The sequence below is a fragment of the Vespula vulgaris genome, chromosome 1, assembly GCF_905475345.1.
Source record: "Vespula vulgaris chromosome 1, iyVesVulg1.1, whole genome shotgun sequence".
Classification (NCBI taxonomy): Eukaryota; Metazoa; Arthropoda; class Insecta; order Hymenoptera; family Vespidae; genus Vespula; species Vespula vulgaris.
The window spans coordinates 12811054-12838399 of NC_066586.1; the positions used below are offsets into that span (position 1 = coordinate 12811054).

Consider the following 27346-nt stretch of genomic DNA (forward strand, 5'->3'; position numbering starts at 1 on the left):
GGAATGGCCGCGGCCTGTTCGCGGAAACACATAAACCTATACGTTCTGCCTGTCTACCTACGATCTCCAATCTCCTCCTCCTCCTCCTCCTCCTCCTCCTCCTCCTCCTTCTCCTTCATCTTCTTTTTCTCTTTCTCTTTCTCCTCCTCTTCCTCCTCTTCCTCCTCCTCCTCCTTCTCCTCCACCTCTTTCTTCTCTTCATTCTCTCCAGACGCATTTCGCCGTCTCTACTTTATTCGACCTTTTTACCATTTTTCATATTATATTTATCTCTGGTTCACCTTCGAGTATCTCGTTATAGTTTTACGCGGAGAAACGAGAAATACTACTCTTTTCTCTCTTCCTCTTTCCTGACTTTTGCATTGGCCTTATATTGCGGCCTTGTTTTCTTTCGGTATAGATTGAGCCGTTTTTCCTTTTTACGTTTTCTTTTCTTTTTATTTCTCTCTCTCTCTCTCTCTCTTTTTCTTGCTTTATTTTCTTTTTTTTTGATACGTGTATCGTCCGCCTTCAATTGTAATTTTTAATATGTATTATAAATTAAAATGTTCGTTCTGTCTCTCTTTTTTTTTCTTTCTTTCTTTTTCTTCTGCTCCCTTTCGTGTTTCGTACGCGTCATATCCCTCTATCTTTTTCCTTGTCTATCTATTTTATTGATTGATTGATTGACTGATTTAGTTATTTATTTATTTAGTTAGTTAGTTAGTTAGTTAGTTAGTTAGTTATTTATCTATTTTCTTTTTCTTTTCTTCTTTCTACTTTATTTTCCTTACCTTTCTCCCTTCTTGACCCCTATCTCAAATTATTCCGTTTTTGTCGTAACATGCCGAAAGGATGCATATTTTTCCTTGGGGGCTTACTTTATCCTATCTACGTATGATTCCACTCGTACTTTACGTTCGAGTGCTCGTTATAGATTTACTTTTGACAATAATATCTTTTATTCCGTAACAACCATACCGATACGTTTTTATAAATGATCAGCTTTCTCTTTTTTTTCTCATCTTTTTACTTCTTTTTTTTTTTCTTCAAAAAGTATACTTAAAAAGTATGATAGCCGAACAAGACGAATTATTATCACAAAATGTTATAAGAAAATTAAGAAAAAGAAACAGAGAGAGAGAGAGAGAGAGAGAGAGAGAGAGAGAGAGAGAGAGAGAGAGAAAGAAAGAGATAATACTTATGGTGGATAGATTTCCGATTTACAATAAGGATGGAAAGCACGGAATGAAAAGAACAGAATCGGTGGGAGTTTTATTCGTTCTTCGATTGCAAATATCTTACTCTAGAAATTCTTTCTTAAATCGCAAATAAAATTCTGCCGAGTTTATGCGTCTCGTGAAGAAACTTTAGAGCGGTCGCGGTCTCCTTCGAGACTGGGCTGGACGATGAGTGTAAGAAAGAGAGAGAGAGAGAGAGAAAGAAAGAGAGAGAGAGAGAGAGAGAGAGAGAGAGAGAGAAAATGCTAGACTCGAAGAATAGCCGCGACCTGGTCACGGAAAAACCATAAAACTCGTACGTCTGCAGTCTATAGTTTGAATCTGAAATCTCGAATCCCCATCGCGTGTCCTTCTACTATCTTGTTCACCTTTGTCTTTTTTTTATTTAGAAAATTTTAGATCTTGAAAAAGTTTCTCAACTATACTTTAGTTATTTGTTTAATTCTATATAACGTATAAAATTCGATCGATAGAGATCGCCAATTTGTAATACGATCGTTAAGATAACAATAACATATTATTGTATTTCGTTTACGAATAAGTAATTTCTACATGAGATCATTTAATTGTTAATTATTATATTACATTAATAATAATGTTATGTATAATAACATGTCAATGTTTACATTGTCATAGTTATGACGTTACAATGTTTCGTTTATGAACGATTGATTGGTATATGTAAGCGTTTGTAATTTTATTGTTAATAATAATAATATCTAAAAGTATATTGAAAGAATATGCCACTTTAATGAAAAAAAAAAGGAAAATAGAAATAAAGAAAAATAAAGAGAAGAAGGAAAAGAAAATGAAAAAGAAAAAAGGTTTAATTAATCTTTCGATTGGTCTTTAATTACCCTGTTATATCAAGATAAGGAAAAAGATGAAGTTTTTAAAAGAGTAGAACGGATGGATGGTCGCTTTGATTTCTTTACGCCGCGTGGTCTCATTCGCGGTAAAAATTTCTTCGAATGCGATAAGCGGACAAAGTCGACGAAGGATTTACGTCCGGTTGAGAAAAATCGAATCTTGACTTTTAAATTTTAACGGGTAGGTACCTACCACGTGAGGGCGGAAAGTTAAGAAGGTCGTGATATTTATGTGAACCGATAGTCTCGGGTGTCGAAGCTGGCACGTATTATCTGAACGAAATATAACTCCCTTGAGGGTACCCACTGGGAAAGACTTTGAAAATTGTACTCAACAAAAACGCGTTTCCTTGCAATCAAAGGCGCCATAAAACGTATCCCGACATCTTCGATTGATTAAAAAGAAATCGGTAAGTTTTTTCGTATCGATGGAAAATAAGAAAATAAAAGAAAAGAAAGATCTACTATTTCGATAATTTTTAATACAAATTTGAGTAATTTAAAATAAAAAATAAGAATATTCGTAATATCGCGTACTCATAACGATCGAATTGTAATTGTTCGGCAGAGAGTGATGTCGAAGTCAAATGAAGAAATTATCCATTTATCAATCGTCTTTTCGAATGTTCAAATCGAGTAATTTAAACAAAAAAATAAGAACACATTTTATATTTAGCTTTATGATCGATCTATAATAAGCAAAAGAAAAAAGAAAAATATGTTGCTGCTTTTGAGATGATAACCTCTTTCTGTTTTTTTTTTCAGAAATGTTCGAACAATGTTGCGTAAGTAAATAATTAAATGACTCAAACATTTTGCGATTCTATTAGAAATGAAATAAAAATATTCCATTGATCCTCCATTGATATTATCTATTAGCATAACATTTTAAGATTCCATTTTTGTGTGTTTCACAAAGATTTGAAAACGTAATTTATTTTCCTCTTTTTTCTAAATACAATTTAGTAAATCTTAGTCAAACTTTTTAAAAATTCACGGGTCACTTAAACTTCCCTAGCGGGTCATAAAGTGACCCGCGGGTCACGGGTTCGCCATCGCTACAGTAAGGCAAGAACGTGAAAAACAGAGAGAGAGAGAGAGAGAGAGAGAGAGAGAGAGAGAGAGAGAGAGAAAGAGAGAGAGAGAGAGATAATTATTCGTGCGGAGTTTAATTCTAGTTGAAAAATATGCAGTTTTTTAGTTCCTTAACCTTATCAATGAAAAAGAGAGAGGGAGAGAAAGAAGGAGAGAAAAAGAAATAGGTAATTATTCGTGCTTTTAATTTTTATTCTAGTAGGAAAATATGCACAGTTTTTCTAATTTCTTAAACTTGTCAATAAAAAAGACAGAAGTAGGTAAATAGATGGATAAATAAAAAGAAAGAGAGAGAGAGAGAGAGAGAGAAAATGTCACTAGGTTCTCTAAAAGTAGCCATTCTTCGAGTCAACACGTGGTGGACCGATTCTTAGGGATCCACGTTTACCCGATCACAATTGTCAGTGTTCTTAGAGATTTTTTTTTCTTTCATTTTCTTCTTTTTTTTTTACAAACGACGCGTTTAAATTCGTAGGATAGATTTAAAGGGGAGGATCAAGAATCGAGAGGTTCACGTATTCGTGAAAATAATTTCAGGTTGGTAACGTTTTCGGTTAGTCCCGACGAGAAAGAACAAAGTTAAGTCTCGTAAGTTCGATAAAGCTTAGGGTATTTTCTGATAGAAGGAGAGTAGAAACTCGTTTGGCAAAAACGTGGAAAGGGCCGTACGAGACGAGAGGAGAGTACAGAGGAAGAGAATTATTTGAAAGAACCTCGGAGTTTTCTTTTTTCGACACTAACCACGGAGCCATCGAGTTCCAAGGACGAGTGGAAAGTGGAAGCTTTTCCGGATACGTCGGTGCGAGGAAAAAGTCCTTGTGCGGTGCGATGCGGTGCGGTACGGTACGGTACGGTACGGTACGGTACGGTACGGTACGGTACGGTATGGTGCTGAACGTCGACGAAAGGGTAGAACCGGCTGAAGGGTCTTTACTTGCTCGAGAAATAATTCCCGTGCTATTCCGGTAGGTACAGTCTATTTCAACGAAATAGCAAAGGGAAAGGTTGGCCCCTCGGAAATCTCTTTGATTCTATTAATTCCACAAATCGAATATCGAATCGTTCGCAATTCCTCGATCTTAATCATTTTTCATGAAATACTATCGGTCTATCGGTATTAAATGTTACAACCTTTTCGTAAACTCAATCCAAAAATAAGTAAGTTTCCCATTCCGTGTAACGTTGGAATTTTTAAGTAGGAAGTACGAAGGGCAAAATTTTCGTGTTTACGCTGAAACCCGGAGGGAAAGGGAAAAAAAATATATATATATATATAACAGAAAAGAAAAAAAAAAGAAAGAAAAGGAAGAAAGAACGAGGAAAAAAGGGAAAGAAAGAAAAAAGAAAAGAAAAACCGTCGCAATTAACGTTAAAAGGTTCCTGGACACTTCAAACTCAAAACTCTCGTAAAACCCGTGAACCGCGAGCATGCTCGCTGCTAGTTTTCAAAAGGGCCACGTGATTCCCTTTACATCCAACTTTTCGTTTGACCGACTTTTCTGCTTCCACGACCTTAAAGGACTGAAATTTACCGACGTGGTCCTTATTTTTAGATCGGACGTTTCTACATTTTCGACTTGGAACGAGAGTGTGCGAACGAATGTTGAGAGAAAAGACAAAAAAAAAGGGGAAAAAAAAACAAGAAAAGAAAAATAAATAAAAAGAAAAGAAAAACTATAAATGTGTACAAAGTCGATAACGAGTTTTTTAAAAGAATATGAAGAAAAAGCAAGGAAAAAGAGAGAAAGAGAGGGGAAGAAAAAAGAATAAAAAAAAAGAAAAGAAAAGAAAAGAAAAAAAAACAGAAAGAAAAAATGAAACAAAAATAAAGAGAAATACGGTGCACTGATAAATTGACAACGACAGGTAGGTAGATACAAACGCGGACGAGCGTGCGCGCGCGCATAATTAAAAAAGATAACGAGGTAGCCTCGATGCTTCGTGAATTCTTTCGGCTAGAAAAGAAGAAAAGACGTGGGAGGTAAATAATGAAACAAAACAAAAAAAGGGAGAGAGAGAGAGAGAAGAAAAGAAAAAAGAAATGAAACAAAAAATTAACAAAATGAGAAGAAGAAGAAGAGAAAGAGAAAGAGAAAGAGAAGGAGAAGAAGAAGAAGAAGAGGATGAAAAAGATGAAGAAAAAGAAATAGTAGTAGTGGTAGTAGTAGTAATAGTAGAATAGTAGTAGTAGAAGAAGAAGAAGCGCGTTACGTGAAAGAATTCGAGAATAAAATGAAATTCCCTTTTTCCTTGGGAAAAAATATAGGTGATCGCTTTTCCAGCGACCACCCATTCTTGACTCCGATGCTCCGATAACATTTGGAAGGGATATACCTACATACCTATAGGTAGCTACCTACGTACGTACGTACGTACGTAAGTACGTAAGTTGAGAGAAACGAATCGAGCGTCGTTCCTGAGACGCGTTGAAATGAAATTCTCCGAGGGTCTGCTACTACCCTTTCTTACGACTCTTCTTGTGCTTCCTAACCCTTTGCCCTAGTTCCAACATCCGTCAAACGTTATTTGGAATTAACAACGAAATATTTCATTCTCTGATAATTAAATCAATTACAATGAAACGATAATAACAGCGATAATAACGGAAATGATGATGATGATGATGATGATGATGATGATGATGATGATGATGATGATAATGAAACGTTAGGATCAGATCGAATACTACCAAGAAGAAATACCATCAAGAAATTTTTAAAGGAACGAATCTGTTTCGACTGTACAAACATGTGTAGATCGTTTCGACGTCAGGTCGAAATTCTCATGAAGAGGTAAATTCAGAAAAAGCAATGATAATAATAACAATAAAAATTGATTCTAAACGATCTATGTAAGAAATCAATGCAATATTACATCTCGAAAGTGTTAGAAGTGTTGATCGAACCGGGGGAAAAAAATAAAAAGGAAAAAGAGAAATCTCGTTCGATTCGAAGGATTTGAAATGATTCTAAAAAAAGAAAACAAAAAAGAAAATAGAAAAGAGAATAAATAAATAAATGAATGAATGAATGAATGAATGAATGAATGAAGAGAAGAGAAAAGAAGAGAAGTCCCTTTGTCCCAGTTTTTCAAGGTCCTTGCAAGTTAAGGAACGTTGGTTGCTGACGTTGGCGTACCTTCGCAAGGAGACTCGTCTCGCGAGTAGGGGAGAGTAAAAGGGAGGGTGTTACGATGAGGCAAAAGAGAGGGTGGAAGAAAGAGAGAGCGAGAGAGCGAAAGAGCGAGAGAGAGAGAGAGAGAGAGAGAGAGTTGTAAAGAGGGTGATGGTCGGGGGTGAGTAGGTCAAACTTTACGGCTCTGCCGTCTAGACGTCGTTGCGCCCCGTACGCGGCAGTAAAACCGTTTTAAGGGGCTGTTTTACCGGTGCACTCGGCTCGACCTGTTCGAGCGCAAGGTGGCAAGAGAAAAGGGGGTGGAAAAGGGGTTTGCGTCTCGTCTGGACTAGAAACACCACGCTGAATGTCTTCTTCTCTTGTATTCTATAAGCTGTGCTATCGAATATGTCCAGAAAAAACTTATATGTAATTTTGAAAATAAATATAAAAAGAAAGAAAAAAGAATAAAAGAGAGAGAGAGAGAGAGAAGGAGAGAAAGGAAATGAGATAGACAGAGAAAGGAAAAAAAGTATAATAGAGAAAGATAAACAGATAGATAGATAGACAGCGCAAAACGGATAGATAGACCGATAGAAAAAGATACATATACAAAAAGAAAGAGAGAGAGAGAGAGAGAGAGAGGACATTTCGTTATCATATTTTCGATCTTTTTAGAAATCGAGATGATCTCTTCTTGAAATACCTTTCTATCGAAATGAGAATACGATGCTGTTCAACATCATTCCATTATATCTGTTTGAAGAAAAGAGAGACAGTCAAAGACAGAGAGAGAGAGAAAGAAAGGAGAAAGAGAGAGAAACGTTGTCGTAACGCCGCCCTCCGACCTTTTTGATTTATGCTCGCGGTCTTCCAATGTTACTGCTAGGACATTTTTAAAGAGGACTCTTCCTGCCGAGAAAGTACTTGGCGTGACTGTTCCTACTTCTCCCCAAGGAGAAAGAACGAAGATTAAGAAAAAAGAGCCGCGTATTTATGTGTAGGTATATATATATATATATGGGTGTGGATGTATATACGTGTGTATCTATGTATATAGGTATATATGCATGAATATATAACGAAGGGGTGGATGAGGGGAAGCAACGATGCCGACAGATTCCCGTTAGGAACAGACGAGCGTTTGTTTCGCGATGTATGAAAGAGAGAAAGAGAGAAAGAGAGAAAAGAGAGGGAGGGAGGGAGAGAGAGAGAAGGAGGGAGAGAGAAAAGAAAGATAAGAAGATAGGGAGTTCTTGAGTAGCGTTTCTCAAGAGGTACTTCTTCAAACGAGGAGAATATCGTGTGCGACACCAAGATTCGAACCTTTTAATGGGCTCGATGACGTCTTCACTGTATGACGGCATCGACGGCTCTAGTCGAGTGCCCTATCTATCTATCTATCTATCTATCTATCTATCTATCTGTATATCTATCGGTATTCATCGAATATTCTAACATTATATTATAACATTAACGTTACTAATATGTTTCATATACACGTTCGTGTATTTGAATAAATTCGATGATAATAATAATATTTCTTTTCGTTTGACAATAACGTTATTATTTTATTTGGAAATGATATAATTTTCGTGTAAGAAAAAAATTTGAGAGTTATTTATATTTTATTTCTTTTTTATTTAATTATTATTATTTGAAAAAAGAAAAAAGGAAAAGAAATCTTTTATCGCATTAATTATTCTTTCATTTATATACACACACACACACACACATATATATATATATATGTATGTATGCGAATAGTTCTTTTATAATCCATCAAATTTTCTATAATTTCACGCTTCTAATATTCTCAGATAAGAGACGTCGATAGGTACATCGTATAGATCAAAAGCACTCGGTTTGGGTAGACTCTTAAGGTAAAAACCGCGAGCCACTGGTCAGGGCCGTAAGCAGGTGCGGGCACCTGCCCATTGTACGATAGATGAGAAAGAGAGAGAGAGAGAGAGAGAAAATAAGAGAGAAAGAGAGAACAAGAGAGAAAGAAAAAGAGAGAACATTCGGACGTTACCACCTGCTTACCACATACTCGCAGATATTCGAGTCTTTCCGAAATTTTGCGGTCGCCAACTCGAATTACCGAATGAATGAAGTTGCTACAATTCGAACCAATAAAATTATGTAATGTATATAAGATGTATATAAGATGTATATAAGATGTAAGATTTGTATCCGTAATAAAATTATTTTTCTCGGTCCTTGAACTCATCCTTTGATCGAGTTACCATAGAATAATATTTTTTACGCGTTACTACGTGCCATCGATCTCGATCGATTCGAAATAATGAAAAAGGAGAAAATAGATTTCGCACGTCGTCGTAGGTCGATTATCAGTCAACCACTGGTTGAGATATGACTGATCATCGATCGCTATTGGATCGACATTAAGAAGTTCAAAAATTGTTTGGGGACGAAAGAAGAATTATGTGTCAGTCAGGTAGTCGGTTAACCTTATACCTGGTCGACCCAAATCATTCGTAACGGATGGGGATCATAGTGACGTATAATGACGTAATTACATCTTTCTATTTCTTTCTCTCTCTCTCTCTCTCTTTTTCTCTGTCTCTTTCTTTCATTCACATCCAAACTGAATTTACGTCTTATGGAGAAACTCGTTTTCTCACTCTTCCTCTCTCTCTCTTTTCCTTTTTTGAATTTTTCTATTTCGATTTGTCTAATTTTCGTCGTACATGTATCATATAATAAATATAAATAAATAATATTTTATACGATAAATTAATAATTAGATTACATTACGTTAATAATTAATCATTGAAATTAATTGAAAGATCGAATATAAAAAATCGTTTTGTATTAAATCAAATCATAACGTTTTATCTTGTTAAAACAAATTCGATATCGTCCTCTTACACACACACACACACACACAGAGATATACAATACATATATACGTAAAGAACGAATCGAATACGCCTTGAGAAATCAGGTCGTCGACTTTGAGGTCCCGATAACGGGGTAAGGAATCCATCCTGTTTATTATCCTTAGAAAGGGACATTTTTACGAGAGAGAAAGAGAAAAAGAGAAAGAGAAAGAGAGAGAGAGAGAGAGAGAGAGAGAGAGAGAGAGAGAGAATCCGTCGTTCTACGTTAGTATAGTAAATATTACGCAGAAAACGATTCGGCATTGTACGTTTCTTCAAAGTGTTTCCTTTTTCTTCGCGCTTTTTCATGCTTTTCCTTCGATATCTATTCCACCTTTTTCTCTTTCTCTCTCTCTCTCTCTTTTTCTTTCTCTTTCTCTCTCTTTTTCTTTTTCGCTATCTCTTTTCCTTTCTCTATTTCTTTTTCTTTTTCTTCGCAGTAGCGCTGCTCCTTTTTCCGGGTCGAATATCGATCCTGATATTTCTACTTGCCTTTTTTTTCCTGCGAACGGGCGTCATTTCCAGAGCCCCTCGCGTTCGTCTTTCTTTCTTTCTTTCTTTCTTTCTTTCTTTATTTCTTTCTTTCTTTCTTTATTTCTTTCTTTCTTTCTTTCTTTCTTTCCTCTTTCTTTTACTTTTACTTCCACCCCGTTCGCGGTTATACAGCGCGGCCAATATTTTTCGATCGCGCGATAAAATATTATCGGTCCTTCGGCCGAGTTCGACGTCTGGACTAAAAACGAAAGAGAGAGAGAGAGAGAAAATGAGAGAACGAGAACGAGCGAGTTAGAGAGAACGAGAGAGGAAGAGAGAAGCTTGGTAAAATAATTAAATTGAAAAGCGTTCGCTTATCTCTCAAGACCATCCCTCCTACCAGTACTTTCCTACCCTTCTCTCTATCTCTATTCTTATCGATTCGATATTCTTTCAAGACGAAAACGAGGGTAGAAAGAAGAGAGAAAGAGAGAAAGAGAGAGAGAGAGAGAGAGAGAGAAAATCGAAGAGAATGAGAAAGAAAAAGAAAGAGAAAAAGAGAAAGAGAGAGAGAGAGAGGTATGGGATTTAACAAAAGGACTCGTAAAAATGAAAGAATAATATCCTTCGGACTTGCCGCGAGAATGATGGGACGCAAGAGTCGAAAGAATCGGAGGTCCAAATGTGTGATTGGAATGTCGCTATGTGTTCGCGAATATTTTTCTATCGAACATTGAAAATCTCTTTTCATCGTTAGCCCGTATCAATCTTCAAAGCTCGACTCGCTTCTCTCGATTTCTTTCTTTTTTGCACCCTCGCTCTTTTCCTACCCTTTTCTACTCGCCCTCACCCCCTCTCTTCCACCCTTCCTCCCACTCCCATCTACCAACCGGCCACCCTCTCCCTTCTCCCTTCACTTCTCCCTTCCTTCTCTTCCTCCTCCTCTTCCTCCTCCTCCTCCTCCTCCTCCTCCTCCTCCTCCTGCATCAGTTCTCTCTCTTTTTCTCTTTTTTTCTTTTTCTCTTTTTCTCTTTTTCTCTTTTTCCTTCCCTCTCCCTTCGCTCTCCTTCCTCCCTTTTCTCTCGGTTCAATATCGATCCTGGCCTATTTTCCTTTTTTCTTCCGCAAGTTCCACCCTTTTCTCCCTTTTTCTGTTTTCATCCAAGTACGAACAAGAACGTAATTCGCTTTCGCGTTGCCTCTCGCCGTCTTCTTGCCGCTCCGTCCGGTTTATATAAATATTCTTCTCTCGGCGTCCGCGAGAAACGAAAAATTACGGTGCGGAAAATTTTCGGTAAGGAAAGAAATAGTATATACGTACGTACGTACATACGTATGTATGTATGTATGTATGTATATACGTACTTACGTACGTATGTACGTATCTATACGTATCTAGTTCTCTCTTAAAAAAGCTCTCTCTCTCTCTCTCTCTCTCTCTCTCTCTCTCTCTCCTTCCTCTCTCTCTCTCTCTCTCTCTCTCTTTCTCTCACTTGTATGTAAGTACTAAGGTACATATCATCCCTTCATCATAGCAATATACTTTCTTTACTTTTCTTTACTTTACTTTTCTTTTCTTTTCTTTTCTTTTCTTTTCTTTTCTTTTTCTTTCTTTTCTTTTCTTTTCTTTTCCTTTCTTTCTTCTTTCTTTTCTTTCGTCTTCTCTTCCTTTCATTTCATTTCATTTCATTTCATTTCATTTCATTTCATTTCATTTCATTCCTTTTTATTTCATCTTTTTTTCTCTTCTTCTCCTCCTCTTCTCTTTTCCCTTCCTTTCTTTCGTATTCATTGTTTGATAAATTTAGGATCGATAAATAATTAAGAGAATTGTCGAGTTCCTTTGGCGAAACACGTTCGGACGGACGACGTGGATTTCGATCGTAGCTTTCGAAAGTGCATTTACCCTCGTTCGGTTAGTTTTCTTTCTTTCTTTCCTTCTTTTTTGTCTCTTTTTCTTTTTCTTTTTACCTTTACCTATATCGATCTTCATTATCGTCCATAGGCGACGTAGTAGTACTTACTTTCAACGCCGTCGTCATCGTCCTCCTCGTTCTCGTCGTTTTCGTCGTCCTCATCGTCGCTGTCGTCTTCTTCATCGTCGTCTTCGTCTTCGTCTTCGTCTTCGTCTTCGTCTTCGTCTTCGTCTTCGTCTTCGTCTTCGTTGTCTACGACGATGCGCTCAAACTTTTCATCGACTTGCGTTCGTTGTCAACTACATTGGGCGAACGAACGAACGTACGAACGAACGAACGAAAGAAAGAACGAAAGAACGAACGAACGAACGAACATCGAAGGGAGAAAAAAAGAAGAAGAAGAACGTACATACGACAAGGAAAAAAAAAGAAGAGAAACAGAACGAAAAAGAGAGAGAGAGAGAGAGAGAGAGAACTTTATCGCCGAAGCTCTACCCCCGTTGCAAACGTCCGTTCCGTCGCGTCGTAACTAATTTTTTTTCAAAACTACGCAAAAACTTTTTCTTCGGATCGCGTGATTCCCCGTTTGAATGAGAAAAAAAGGCGAAAAAAAAGGAAAGAAAAAAGGGAAGAAAGAGAGAAAGAAAGGAAGAAAGAAAAAGGAAAAAAGAAAAAAAAGGAAAAGAAAAAGAAAAAGTAGTGATTCGTTCTTCGTTCTTCCACCTCCTTTTGCGCCCACCTCCAACCAACCCCATCCCCAACCATCCCTTATACCTCTTACGACACCCCATCCTACCTTCTCTCTCTCCTTCCCTACCCCCTTTGCCACTATATACACGTAACGTTTTATTATCGACCACGACGACTTTCTGCTCTCTCTCTCTCTTTTTCTTTCTCTCTCCAATCTATTTTTTCCAATAGTCTCGTCGAGCCTTCTTCCTTTTGCCATGTTCGATATAAAAGGGGTGGTAGTGGGGAAGATACGGGAGTGGGTGGAGTGTGGGTGGATGGGTGGGTGGTTGCTTGGTTGGTTGCTTGGTTGGGAGGGTGAGGTGAGAGGAGACTACGAATAGAAGGAACGTTCCTTTTGAAATCTATCAAATATCAGGAAAATGGCGGGGACATTGGCAACTATGGCTCCTCAAAGCGTCCAGCAAGCAGCGTTGCTCTCGTTTTCTTCTTTTGCTTTTCTTTCTCTTTCTCTTTTTCTTTCTCTTTCTCTACGTTCTCTCGCCTCATCCTTTTCCGGGGTCAAATATCGATTCTGATATTTCCAGGACCTTTTTCTGTTTCTTCGGACAGATGCTAGCTCTCTTCACCCTTCACTATTCCCTTTCCTTTCCATTCCTTTCCTTTCCTTTCCTTTCCTTTACTTTACTTTCCTTTCCTTTACTTTCCTCCTTTTCTTATTCTCTTCTTCATCCTCGTCTAGAGGGAATTCGGTAAGAGAAAAGGAAACCTACGGTGGTCCGAAAAAGAAGACGCGAAAACATAGCTAAGCAGCTTTTAGTAACGAACTTTGGCTGAATTTTCTCCTACCACTTCTCTATCTCCCTCTCTCGCCTACTCTCTCTCTCTCTCTCTCTCTCTCTCTCTCTCTCTCTCTCTCTCTCTCTCTCTCTCTCTCTCTCTCTCTCTCTTTCGGAAAGTTGAAAGTCCTTGGAGAACTGCTATGGAACTTGCTGGAGATCTAAACTGTGACGTAAGAAAGAATTGAAAAGTTTAATCGGCGAAGTTGTTCAAGTCGCGTTCGTCGAGCTTTCTCTGAATTTTCACTTATGCCAGCTTTCTCGTGCGGATAGAAATAAGATTCTCCTTTCGCGCGTACTCCACATACGATGGTAGGGTACATGGGTAGGTAGGTAGGTAGGTAGGTACGTAGGTAGATAGGTAGGTAGGTAGGTAGGTAGGTACGTAGATGGGTAAGTAGGTACCTAGTTTCTCGAGAAAATCCTAGCACGATAAGCGGCCTCTTCGTTTGCTCTCTCTCTCTCTCTCTCTCTCTCTCTCTCTCTCTCCCTCTTTCTCCCTCTCTTTCTTTCTCTTTCACTCTCCTATGTACTCCTTTACTTCATCTTCAGTCAACATCTCTGATCTACACATCCTACGGCTTTGTTATATCAACTATTTATAAATTTGTTTTCCATTATCGATTGACATTAAATTAGAAAGAAAATAAAAAGGAAAGAAAAGGAAAACCGAACGACTCGATTATTTGTTGGATTTGAAATTTCGCTCTTGAAGTTACGGAATTCTTCTTTCTTCTTTTTAATAATTCTTAATAGATCTTGATCGATCTATTAATAATTCGTATTAATATTATTACGAATAAAATTACGTATTAATATATCATTCCGATATTGCCTGGTGTCAATAAATAATAAATATCGACTCCCGATCGATGTATTTAAGACCATGTCACCTACATATGTATATTTACCTATATAACGTTTAACTTTCATCATCGGTAAGATCGGTATAAAATTATTCGAACGATTCGACGAAATGGTACGTTCCTCTTTTTCCCACGAAATACGTTATGCTCGGTCTTCGATCGATCGATCTAACCACGGTAGCGTCTGCTACTCGTCATTCGAAAAACACGTGGCCCCACTAAAACACTGGCTCTACTGTTTCTCCGTTACGTTCTCTTCTATCCGCGAGCCTTTTAATGAGCCGACAACATCTACCCGAGGAGAACTAATTCGTTCCTTTGAACCGTGGACGCCTGCGCCTCTCCGAAAGGGGCGACCGTTCTTTACGACGTCTCCTTCGGATCTCGTAATGGCCGCTAATTAAAAAATTATCTTCTTTTGGTTCTTCTTCGTCGTCGTCTTCTTCTTCTTCTTCTTCTTCTTCTTCTTTTACTTCTTTCTCGCGACCACCGTATTCGTATTTAATTTACATGTTCCGTATACATGTTTATTATTTAGGATGTTGATATATCTTTAAATCGTCTTAAGTTACACGTAGAATAATTGTTTATAATAAATTGGTGAATATATTGTATTCGATTGTATGTTAAAAATTTGTTTCAAGCGACGTGGAGAATACGAGTTCTTATTTAATAATTGTTTATAATAAATTGATGAATATATTGTATTCGATTGCATGTTAAAAAATTTGTTTCAAGCGACGTGGAGAATACGAGTTCTTATTTAATAATTGTTTATAATAAATTGATGAATATATTGTATTCGATTGTATGTTAAAAATTTGTTTCAACTGGGATATAGAATTCGAATCTCACTATCTAAATAATTGTTTATAATAAAATTTAGAATGTATAAGAATGTAAACATATGTTAACATTGTCTTAAATGACATACAAAATACGAGCCTCGCTATCTAATAATTTTTTATAATTCAATATATCAAATATAGGTCTCTCATTATCTAATAAAATTACTTATCGAAATAATTGTTCGTAATTAAAATTTAAAATATATTCAGAAGGAAGGAAGATGCGTTAGAAACAATATTACGATCAATAAAAATAAATACACAATTCCTTACGCTGTACTATTAGAAAACAAATAAATGTTTATAATCAAATTAAAAAAGGAAATTTCACGTGTGTGAAAAATCTCGAAAATTTCGAAGAGCAACTTAACTCTTAGAGGCTGTATCGACCCCTACTAACCAAAAAAAAAGAAAAAAAAAGAAAAAGAAAATCGATTTCAGCTCACCTCGGATAGTGTCGGATAATTATGATCGATGACATATATATATATATATATAAAAGAAAAAAAAATAATAGAACTGGCTTAGAGAGTACTCTTTTTAAGCACGAACTTTTAGACGAAGCTCACGTACATATGTGTTTTACTATTGGTTCTCTTCTCTTTTCGAACGGTTCCCATATCACCGATGCAGAAATTCAAATTCGATGTCATTAATAAAAATTAAAGAGACATCACGGAGGGCCATGACGGTTTTCTTACTCTCTCTCTCTCTTTCTCTTTTCCTCTTTAAAATTCTACTACGAAATAGGGCTAGAGAAAGAGGAAGAAGAAGGGCCACATCTCTCGAGGGCAAAAGTACCTTTATCTTACCTGCCGCGGTACAATAGCGTGAGACTATGGGCCCTTTGTACTTTACTTCCACGATGATCTGCATACGCACCCCTTCGAGCCTCTGATACGCACCCTAAGGCTACCATCATCTTATATAAACCCGATGTAGAAAAAAAAAGAAAGAAAAAAAAATATATATAAGAAAAAAAAAGAACGATTGAAGGGAAAAAAAATGAAAAAGAAAAAGCCCCACGGAAGTTCGCATTTTTTTTTTTTTATTCGCTCACTCGCTCTCGCTTCTTGTCTTCGTTTCTTTCTTTCTTTCTTTCTTTCTTTCTTTCTTTCTTCATAATTTTTTTCCTCGTTGTTTTCTTTTTTATTTCTTCCTTCTTCCTTCCCTTTCTTTTTCTCTTCTTGTTTTTTTTTCCTTTTTATTTCTTTATTTCGTTTATACATACTATTCGAAGGAAACGGATACGATGATCTTCTTTTTTTGAACCGCTAACGGTACGTTCGCGGGATAAATTACGCTCGGTCACGTTTCGAACGTGAGACACCCTGACTTTCTTTTACTAAGAAGAATCTCTAAACTCTGGGACCGTTAGTTCTCGTTTATAACGAAAAGCATTTCTACGATTATCCTTGATAAATTATTTCTTCGTATATATATAATTTGACTTATAACTTTAAATTTGCGAAAGCCTAATTTCACGGATTTATGATTTTATACTCAAAGTTAGAGAGATTACGATTATTATTTTTGTTTGTTCATTTATATTCGTTTTGATTGATATAATAATACGAGAAATCGCATTTTAATTCCTGTGATTAATCGTATGTAATCTTTAGAAACAATAAATTGAGTAATCTGAAAAGAAAAAGAAAAAATTCAATCCTCGTTAGAAATAATAGTTTGAAAACTAGCAGTAGTATTGTCAACTCAAGTTTTTCTTTTTCTATCATATAAACATTATCTTTCAAAGTTGTTTGACTCATATATGTTATATTTAATATTCTTGAAGCAATTAGAGTTACGTGCGTGTCGATATAGCGTACTTTAATAAAAATAAATATATACGAAAATAAATGTTCGTAAATTTAGTTAGTAAAAATAATCTTAGCATGTAAACTGGTTGCAACATTAGGGTTGGTACTTTCACTTTGCTAGGATGTTAAAAAAGAAAAGGGAGAGAGAAAGAGGATAGAAACATCGGCCAAAGATATTTTCCACGTGAACGAACAGGGGGTGACGATGAACGTGAGGAACAACGACGATGTTAGAAAAGGGTTAGAATGGTCGAAAATTTTGTAAAAGGGTCCCATAACTCTGTCTTGGGGCCAAATGTTGTGACAACATCGCCAGAAAAGGGCCTGAACGAACACGTACGAATGTATTTCTTATATTGCTTCAGACAGCTCGAGAAAGATATGAAATGTTTAAAAAGTTCAAACTGTAATTTCAAATGACAATCTTTCATTTCAGATAATTATTAAAAAATGAAGTCCTTTTTCGATGCGAGTAAATTATGTTAACGCATTAAAGAGACAGATTTAAATTTTATAGATAAATTAATTAAAAATAATAATGGATGAACTATTTTGATATATATATATATATGTAATATATATATAATATTTAAGAAAAAAATTTATTTTTAATAAATGTATATTAATTATTTTGACGTATTGAAATGGCAGATTTGAATTCTAAAGATAAATTATTTAAAAATAATAATGAAGAATTCTTTTTTTTTTTTTTTATTGTACATGTTCTCTAATGTATTTCTTTTTATGAATCGTACTATTACGCTATAATGTACTATTTGTGACAACTATTAAAAGAATTTATTTTTCATCTGTTTATTAATGAATTTGTTCTTATATAATTTCTTTTAAAATAACTTTCAGAAAATACTTAATATTTGTTTTAAAGATTACTCTGTTTTTTATTTCCTTTTTTCTCTTATGTCTAATAAACGTGTTCCCCTATTCTCAACTCAGGAGTCGGCAATTTTAAATCACGAGAGCCATCGTTGTAATTTGAGACATGTGTATCTAGGGAGACTTGTATTTCGTCCCTAAGTACAATATAACTTTATTTTTTAATCTTATTTAGTGTTCTATAGGTTTAGGCTTTATGCCATAAAAAAAAAGAAAAGAAAAAATAACAAAAAAATAAGATCAGATCTTTAATTTAATTTAATTCAATACATTTATTATTTATTTCAATTAATTTAATTTAGAGGAATGAAAATATTTTTTCATTAACTTTATAATAACAAATTTTCCATGATTTGTTCTCTAAATAGTAACAGTAATGAGGATGATGACAACAAAATTATGATCTGTAATAATAACGATTTTGTGCTTATAATTTAAATGATATTTCATTTATGATGGATTATTAAAAAAAAAAAAAATTTATTTTCGATTTCCATATTATTATAATAATTCGTCGAAACGGGATATCATTCTGAAGTTAAATAAATTAAAAGTAATAACTAATAAACTATGTATCCTTTTTTCGTTTCTATTTTCTTTTTTTTTTCTGTATCCCACAAACATATCTTTACACGAGCTAAGAATAGAAAAATCTAACAACCATATATTGCGATTAGGGTAGCAGTTTTTTTTTGTCTTTTTTATAAACCACCTGGTATAAATTCGCGAATCAACAACTGACGTATAATTTAATTATTATTTCCAAACCGTTCGTAGGAATTGTTTGAGCATGACTAAGAGATGGAAAATTTTTGAGGCCAAAAAAAAAGGAATGAAAAAATATAACCGTTTCGACTTTAAGAAGAGAAAAAAAAAGGAACGACGAAGAAAAGAAAAAAGGAAAAAAAAAGGCAATGAGATTTCAACCCTTCCAACTATTTCTTTCTCTCTTTTCCTGTCAGCGAGATACGTTACTAAAAAAGAAAAAAGAAGAGAAAAAAAGAAAGAAAAAATTCATTAACCTATTCGATCCATAGATGATACTCGAAAGCCAAAGGAAAAAAAAAGAAAGAGAGAGAAAGAGAGAGAAAAAAATATCGCAACCCTCTTAACTAGCACGACTAGCTTCCCCATTCGCCAGAAATTTTTTTTTCTTCTCTGTTTCTCCGGTAGTAACGGGTAGCCGAAACGAGACAATGAACCGAACGCCTCTCTCTCTCTCTCTCTCTTTCTCTCTGTCTAACCTTTACTTCATTTTTTGTCTCACGTAGCTCAGAGACAAAAATGCCGTTGCACGAGATTTGCATTCTCGTCTCGGGCGGTGCTAGAAGTAGCGAGGGATGGCAGAAAAAAAAAGTCGATCGGAAAGAGAAAGAAAGACAGAGAGAGAGAAAGAGAGAGAGAGAGAGAGAGAGAGAAGGAGAGTGAGTAGAAAAAAAAGTGGCTAAGAGGGGTCAGGTCTACCGTGAGCCATTATTTTAATTTTCTCCTACCGTAGCGAAGGGATGAGCGAATCGTGTACAAGAGAGAGAGAGAGAGAGAGAGAGAGAGAGAGAAAGAGAGCGAGAGAAAAATATATATATATAAAGAGAGAGAGAGAGAGAGAGAGGGAGAGATTCTTCTTTTACATAATCTTCGTCAAGGGTGGTTTTTCACCACCGAAGGCCAAGGACTCTCACGGAAGAAAGAAAGAAAGAAAGAAAGAAAGAAAGAAAGAAAGAAAGAAAAAAAATGATTCCAGTTACCATACGAAGCAGAAGAAGAAAAAGAAGAAGAAGAAGAAGAAGTAGAAGAAGAAGGACGGCTAAAGTGGTATTTTGCATCTCGACGAATAAAAAACGAGGAAAGGACGAGAAAGGGTGAGGTATGGTGGGATGGTGAAGGGATGATACTGGAAAAGGAGGAAGAAGAACAAGAAGAAACGGAAGAAGATAAAACGGTACCGCCACCCCGAGCAAAAATTACCCTAAAGAGCTCCTCTAAGCGTTTTAAGGGATTACGATCGGGCAGGCGTAAAGGCAGCCCAAGGAAAAAAGGGTTGACCACCCGCTGGGCGAAAGCGTCGACAGATTACAAGCTCGGAATACGTGTTTACAGGGTTCGCGCTCAGCCTCTTTCGATTCATTCGACTCTCCTGCCCTACTTTTCTTTCTCTCGATTCAACCCCTATCTTTTCCTATCGTTCTCTTTCTTTCTTTCTTTCTTTCTTTCTTTCTTTCTTTCTTCCTTCCTTTCTTTCTTTCTTTCTCGTTTCTTTATATTTTTCCTGTTTCTCAATCTCTCGGAGATGAGGATTCCTTACGCGTCGTCGACCGATTTTTCAACGTTAAATGGAGCGTGTCGTATTCGTGAATTCGATGCAAGCAACTTCTCGAAGAATGCAACTTATAAATTCACGAAAGCTATGAGCTAAGAGGTAGAAAACAAAACTGTAGTACGAATCGAAAGATACATTTAAAACGCGATCGTATATTGATTTCGCGTAATTTAAGCAGCACAAAAAAAAAAGAAAAAGAGAAAAAGATTCGTAATGAAATTACTAAAAAGTTAAAACTGCGCTTATTACGATATGAGAATATGATATAATCGATCGGTCGTTGGATAACAATTGGAAATTATATCTCGTTAATCTCAACGAAATATCTAATGGGGGAAAGAGAGAAAAAGTGGGGAGAGGGTAGGACGAAATGGTTTTTAATGTCTTTAGTTCGTGAACGCGACTACGAGATTTTCTTTTCTTGTGTGTGCGATAAGAGGGGTTGCTTGGAAAATGTCGACGATTTCATCGAGGACCTAAAGTTCGAGGTTCGACCTCGTCATCCCCAAACAGGGTGAGTTTCTCTCGTTCTTATATTGATGCCCGTATGCGGTCTATGCAGATTGCTCGATTGTCTTCGAAGGAAATCTTTCTCTTTTTCTTTCTCTTTCTCTTTCTCTTTCTCTTTTTCATTCTCGCAAACGCATCGTCGCACCGTTACGCTACGGTACTTATAGGCTGCCCCCGTGAGAATCTTCATGCCTTGCATTTGCATGCCGCGGATTATTTAAATCGTCCCCGGTATGTATTGTCGTACCTCCTTGTTTTTTCCAGAAGGCCTGAGTAAGAAATATCCCATAGCTCTTCTACATGGCCCAGCGCCTACCGGCCCCGTGACGGACAAAAAACAGGGTGCTTCCTCGAGAGGGTCAAAGAAGTAGGGATAGAGAGAAAAAGACAGAAAGAAAGAAAGACAAAGAGAGAGAGAGAGAGAGAGAGAAAGAGAAATACATCTTTTAGCTCCTACAGGTTCTACACGACATGTTTCTCAAGAATCCCGTTGTGGTCCCGTCATTCCCATTCAAATACAAAACGCCCGATTCCGTTTCGCTCGAACTTAAATATATACTCAGTTCTTCGTATCGTCCCTTACGATTTTCCTATATTTTCATTCAATCGCGGCGACGAGATAGAAAAGGATTTTCATTTTCAAAGAAAAGGAGTATAACGATCGAATGTTTTTTATCGGACGAATGTCGAGAGAAAAAATTGAAGGGGAGAAAAAAAAAGGAGGAAAAAGGAGAGGATCCAGAGGAGGAGGAAAAGATCCGTCGTGTATCGGTTACGTCATTGGGGAAGAAAAAAAAACGATGAAATAGAAAGATTAAAAAAAGAAGAAGAAGAAGAAGAAAACAAAAGAGGGAAAAGGAAAAAAACAGAGAGAGAAAGAGATAGAGAGAGAGAGAGAGAACGAGAAAAAGCAAAATCTCAGCGTAGTCGATGGAAGAAACGTTGCAAACCGACGAATATCTACGCAAACGATCGTCTATCTCTCTCTCTCTGCCTTTTCCACCCTCCTCCACCCTCTTTAGCCACGTTCTATCTCATTTTCACTCGCACGTAAACTTTTTTACTTCGCCGTAACACTCCCGACTCTTTTTTCGCGCTTCCGTCTATTTGTTTTTTTTCTCTTCTCTTCTCTTCTCTTCTCCTCTCTTTTCTTTTTACATTTTTTTTCTTTTCTCTTTTTCTTTTCTCTCTCTCTCTCTTTTTTTCTTTTTTTTTATACCAACCTCGAGGCAGAGCGAGGCGAAAGAACGGTGCTATGCAAAGCGATCTTCAACCCTTTTTGACGCCCTTCTTCCATCCACTGTCCCTTTTTTCCTTCTGTCTCTTTACGCGTGTCTCTCTTTCACCCTCCTTTTCCACCCTTTGTCTCCCTCGGTCTCGCTCTTTTCTCTTCCCATCTCCCTCTCTCTTTCTATCTCTCTCGTTCTTTTTACCTCTCTATCTCTCTCTTTTCTCGCTCTCTCTCTATCTATCTATCTCTCAGTCTCTCTCTTTCTCTCTTTCTCCCTACCGCTCAAAGTTCCGTCCGTGTCTCTGTCGTCCTCTAATCCAGCCTCGTCTAAATTATGCAGGACTCTCGCCCGGAGACAGCGTAGAGGGCTAGGAGTAGGGGATTGAGGCGAGAGCGGGGTAAAGGAAAAAAACAAAATCAAAACAGGGATAGTACAACTCGTTTCGCTCGAGAATGCCGTGCAAAAAAAGAAAAGAAAGAAAGCTTCATTCTCTTTCTCTCTCTCTCTCTCTCTCTCTCTCTCTCTCTCTCTCTCTCTCTCTCTCTCTCTCTCTCTCTCTCTCTCTCTGTCCAGCTTTTCTCTTCCTCCTTTTCTTTCGCTCTTATTTCAACTTTCGATTCAGCCAAACGAACGTCTTCTCTTCCGGCCATATCTAATTTAACGTCTCTCTCTATCTCTCTCTCTCTTTCTTTCTTAAATAAAACACATGCTATGTATGGTAATAAGAAAACGAACAAAAAAAAGAAAATAGAAAAAAGGAAAGGAAAATAACAAAAAGTGACTTACGTCAGTGGAGAGACCGTTGTTCCACGGATAAGGTGGCTGAGGTGGCGACTGTTGTTGATGATGAATACCGGCTACTCCGCTTGCGGAATGCGGATTGTGAATGTGTTCCGCCATAACGCTAACCCAGTGGGCCAGGCCGCCACCCCCGGTTGCCGTGGGGCCCGTTCCTCCACTTCCGGTACCCCCACTACCGGCACCACCCCCACCTCCTCCTCCTCCACCGCCACCGCCCCCACCATCCTCGCCGCCTTCCGACCACGCAAACGACGCTTTCTGTAAGCAACAAAATAAAAGGATTTTTAACGTAAGGATTCCGTTCAAAAACAAAAAGAATTTCATTATTAGTTTAATATTAATTCTCGTTTAACTCAGCCGATTTGATATGGCTGAAAATTTTATCCATTTATTTTTTTCTTTCTTATTTATAATATATAACTTGTACAATTATTTCTTCAATCTCTGAGTTTAAATATGCGATGACTGAGATGCATTCGTCAGGAATATTCAAGTAGAAAGAAAATGAGGAAAATGAGGAAAATGATGTTAATCTAAATTTCTGTGTCACCTTCAACGAAATTTAAATAATGAAACGTTTTATCTATTAAAAATATATTACAGTAAAAAAAGAAAACAAAAAAGAAAAATTAGTCCATATTTTTCTGTGTCAATCAAAATGGAATATAAATAATGAAGCATCTTATATCTAATGAAAATATATAAAAAACGGAGTCTTTCTCTGTCCCTCCCTCTGCCTCTCTCTCTCTTTCTCTCTCTCTCTCTCTCTCTCTCTCTCTCTCTATTTCTTTAAATTTCTAGGTCAATCGGAATGAAATATAAATAATGAAGTTTTTTTTATTATATAAGAATATATTATAAAAAAAGTGGAAGTCTCTCTTTCTCTCTTTCTTTCTCAATCTCTCTCTCTCTCTCTCTCTCTCTCTCTATCCACCTATCTATCTCTCTTTAAATTTCTATGTCAATCAGAATAAAACATAAATAATGAAGCATATTTTACCCAATAAGAATATTTATAAGAAAAGGATAAAAAAAATTACTCCAAGTTTCGACCGAAGGTACACGTGATAATAAACGTGTAAATAAATGGCAATGAACGGAAGAAGAAACAAAAACAAACAAAAAAAGAAAGAACAAGAGGAGACGAGTAATTAGACTTTTCAAATCGATCGAAAAAAAAAAGACTGAACTTGAGTAAGAAACTTTTCAATATTTTTCGTTTCCATAATCCAATACGGTCGAATACACTGCGATAAAAAATTCCTTTGACCATATATAATTATTATGATGAAACAAAGATTAACGGTTGCTATCTAAGCAACTGGCCATCGATCCTACGCGAAATTCATAAAGAATTCATGGTACCATAGAAAGCAGAGAAACGTCACCGGCAACGATAGGCAATCGATAAGTCGTCGTCGAACGTGAAAACAAGAAAAAAAAAAGAAAGAAAAGAAAACGAAAGAAAAAAAAAAGAAAAGAAAAGAAAAGAAAGGCAAAAGAAAAAAAACAAGAAAGAAAAAAATCGCTGAGCCTATTCCACGACGAAAAAATAAACTCTTCTGTCTTTTTCTTTTTCTTCCCCTTCCTACCCTTTTCTTTTCTTTTCTCGTTCGTCCTTTCCGTCGCCCTACTCTTTCCACCCCCTACCTCTTACCCCCCTATCCACTGATTCCTCCCTCTCATACTTCTCTCACCCTCACCCAGAACCTCACCCACCACCCTCTACCTTTCTCTCTTCATTTTCCATTCGTAACACGCGTTTGATCATCGTTCCTTCAACAACGTCGATTAATTGGACGGATTTAATTAGCAGCCACGCAGATTTACTTGTTAATTGCTCGCCCAGCACGAATCGTGAGAAAGCTCGTTATAAATCGTTGCACCGATTATCGCAATTCCCCCGAAGGAAAGCAGCAACCAACCCCGCCTCTTTCGTACTCTCTCTCTCTCTCTCTCTCTCTCTCTCTCTCTCTCTCTCTCTCACTCTCTCTTTTTACTCTTTTTCTCGTGGGCTTTAACTACGAGCAAGGGTGTTATTCCTCGGACGAGCTCCACGCGTAGGGGATGATGCGTTTCATTATTGCCAGCCGGTACTTAATTACACGCTCCCAAAGGCGCGAAACGCCCTTGGTCCCCGCAATTTCTGTCCCTTCTCCCTCTCTACCTCCTTCTCTCCCTTTCTCTCTCTCTCTTTTTTGCTTGCTTGCTTACTTGCTTGCTTGCCTGCTTGCTTGCTTGCTTGCTTGCTTGCTTGCTTGCTTGCTTGCTTGCTTGCTTACTTGCTTACTTGCTTACTTGCTTATGCTCGCTCGACACGAAGCTGTCCTTTCGCTCCGCTTACACCGTTTTATTATCGATAACGTCGTTTACTGGCACAGAAATGTCAGGAGGTAAGGGTAACAAGAGTAAAACAGTCCTTTCTTTAAATAAATAACGTTCCTAAACGATCGACAATGCCGTATATAAACCGGTATATATTCGCGAGTTAACCCCGTGTAATTTAGGAAAATCCTTTCGTGTCAAGAGGAACATATTTCTATTTTTCTCTCTTTCTTTTCCTTTTTTTTTGTATTGTTTTCTTTTTTGTTTGTTCCTCTCCTCTTGTTCTTTTTCTTCTTGTCCTTCTTCTCGTTCTTCTTCTTTTTCTTTCTTTTTTACTTCGCATGTGTATATATCGATCGAATTCAAAAATAAATATCATCGATTTCAAAACTAAAACGACATCGAAATGTTACTTTAACAGATATCCGTGTGATTTCATATTTTATGATCGTTTTAACTGATATAAATCAGTTGCGTTAGGTTTTTAATTTGTTTTTCTTTCTTTCTTTCTTCTTTGTCTTTCGTTTTATCTTTCTAAAGAAGAAAAAAATAGAGAGAGAGAGAGAGAGAAAGAGAGAGAGAAAATGAAGAAGAAAGGTTATTACTTGTACTGGTTTTGTTGCGATATTTCGAAATATCAAAGGTACATTATAGATTTCAGTAGTCATTCTACCAGAACTAATATTGAAATCTCGCCAAGAAAAGTCTTTTTTTGTGTGTTCGAAAAAAGGAAAATGGAACAACAGAAAGATGACGTCGCGTTTGACGTCGCGTTGTCGATATTTAACTTAATGAAACGGCACTTAAATTTAACAAAGCATAGCACAAAGATATGTAAAATGTTTTTTATTTTCTTTCAATTTATATCTTTTATCTTTTAATTAATTATTATCTTTAAAATAATAAGACGTCTTTTCTTTGAAAAATAAAATGAAATCACTCGTAATTTATTAAATAATGATAATAATAATAATAACAATAATAATAATAATAATAATAATAATAATAATAATAATAATAATAATAATAAATATAATTGTTTACATAATATCTGAAAAATAAATTTAAACCAATGAAGTCAATTTTATTGTAATTTATTAAATAATAATGATAATAATAATAACAATAATAATAATAATCTTTGTTGAAAAAAAAAAGGGAAGGAAAAGAAAATTGTAGATATTAGTTTTAAACAAAAAATTACTGTCAAGATTTTTCCAGAGGTAAACAAAATTTATATCACCTCCATCCCATTTTCTTTTTTACTATCTCGTCTTATGCTCTCGTTACTCGGAAAAACTCGTCGCCACTAACCACCCCCTAACTTTTTAATCGACGATGTATACATATAGTTATACACGTCAGCTTGTCCTTAACTCGTTGCCCTAATCGTTCAAGCGAATTTCTTCTCTTTTTTTTTTCTTTTCTTATTTCTATTTTTTTCTTTGCTTTTCCCATATAGATAGATGCTCGTCTCGTTATCGTTTTAAAAAAATTGAAATTAAAAGAAAATGGAACATCGAAGAGCTAGCGAGAGAAAGAGAGAAAGAGTAAAACGCCTTGTTTAAATGTAAGATAAAAATGTAAGGAAAACCAGAAAAGAGAGAGAATAGGAATCGAAATCGGATGGACCGAAACTTCTTTTCGAATCTGGGTCAAACTCGCGAAGCACGCGATTGAAAGCCGAAGCACTCTCCCGCGCATCGTCTTGAAACGTTTCCCTTCTTTCCCAACGTCTATATGATTGCCCTTACGAAAAAGGGATTGCATATATACATGCACATATGTACAGATACCCATATATATATATATATATATATATATATATATATATATATATGTACATACGTATATAAATGTATATGAATATATCGTATGTATGTATGTATATACGTATCTATGTACGTGTAAATATAAACACCTTGACTTTATATATATATATATATATATATATATATATATATATAAGGGTTGAAATATAGGATGTCTGAAAATGAATAGGAAATATTTTAGGGGTAGTTTTAGCGTATCGTCAAAAAAATAAAACAAAAAGTTCATATATATATATATATATTATGTGCTATTTGACTTTGTTTTCAAGTTGATTTTTAACGAACCCCGTTGGTTTACTTTCGTTAGAAGTAAAGAAATGTTCGAAATGACCTTCTTGCATTTGAATAAAATCCCATGGAAATGTCTTAACAATGACCGTCTTACTCTCTCTCTCTCTCTCTCTCTCTCTCTCTCTCTCTCTCTCTCTCTCTCTCTCACTCACTCTCTCTCTCTCTTTCTCTTTTCACATTTATCAGATTTTGTGAAAACTTTGTTGAATATTTTCGTTTCATCGAGTTTCATTAATACAAGGAAATAATTATTTCTATAAAAACAAAAAATTCGCTATAACTCGAAAAAGAAAGTCTAATGGGACGTGAGTTTGCACGGGTTTCATTTCTTTTTTTATCGTTTGAACGTAAATCAAATTAGCCTATAAAATATTTCCCATTTATTTCGGGACATCTTGCACGTAAAAAAGATATCTGTGTTCATGCGTGTGTGTGTGTGTGTGTGTGTTTATGACGCAAGAATTAAAAAGAGGAATTAAAGTGATGTA

At 36.2% G+C, this 27346-nt stretch overlaps 1 protein-coding gene across 3 annotated transcripts in view; it reads right to left on the reverse strand.

The window, feature by feature from the left end:
- Positions 1–27346, reverse strand: part of LOC127064464 (zinc finger protein rotund-like) — a 186536-nt gene that overhangs the window by 93428 nt on the left and 65762 nt on the right. For all 3 annotated transcript variants that reach the window (XM_050995576.1, XM_050995566.1, XM_050995558.1), the window contains exon 2: positions 22396–22668. In XM_050995576.1, coding sequence (XP_050851533.1) covers positions 22396–22668 — 273 coding nt within the window. The remainder of the gene's footprint in view (positions 1–22395; positions 22669–27346) is intronic.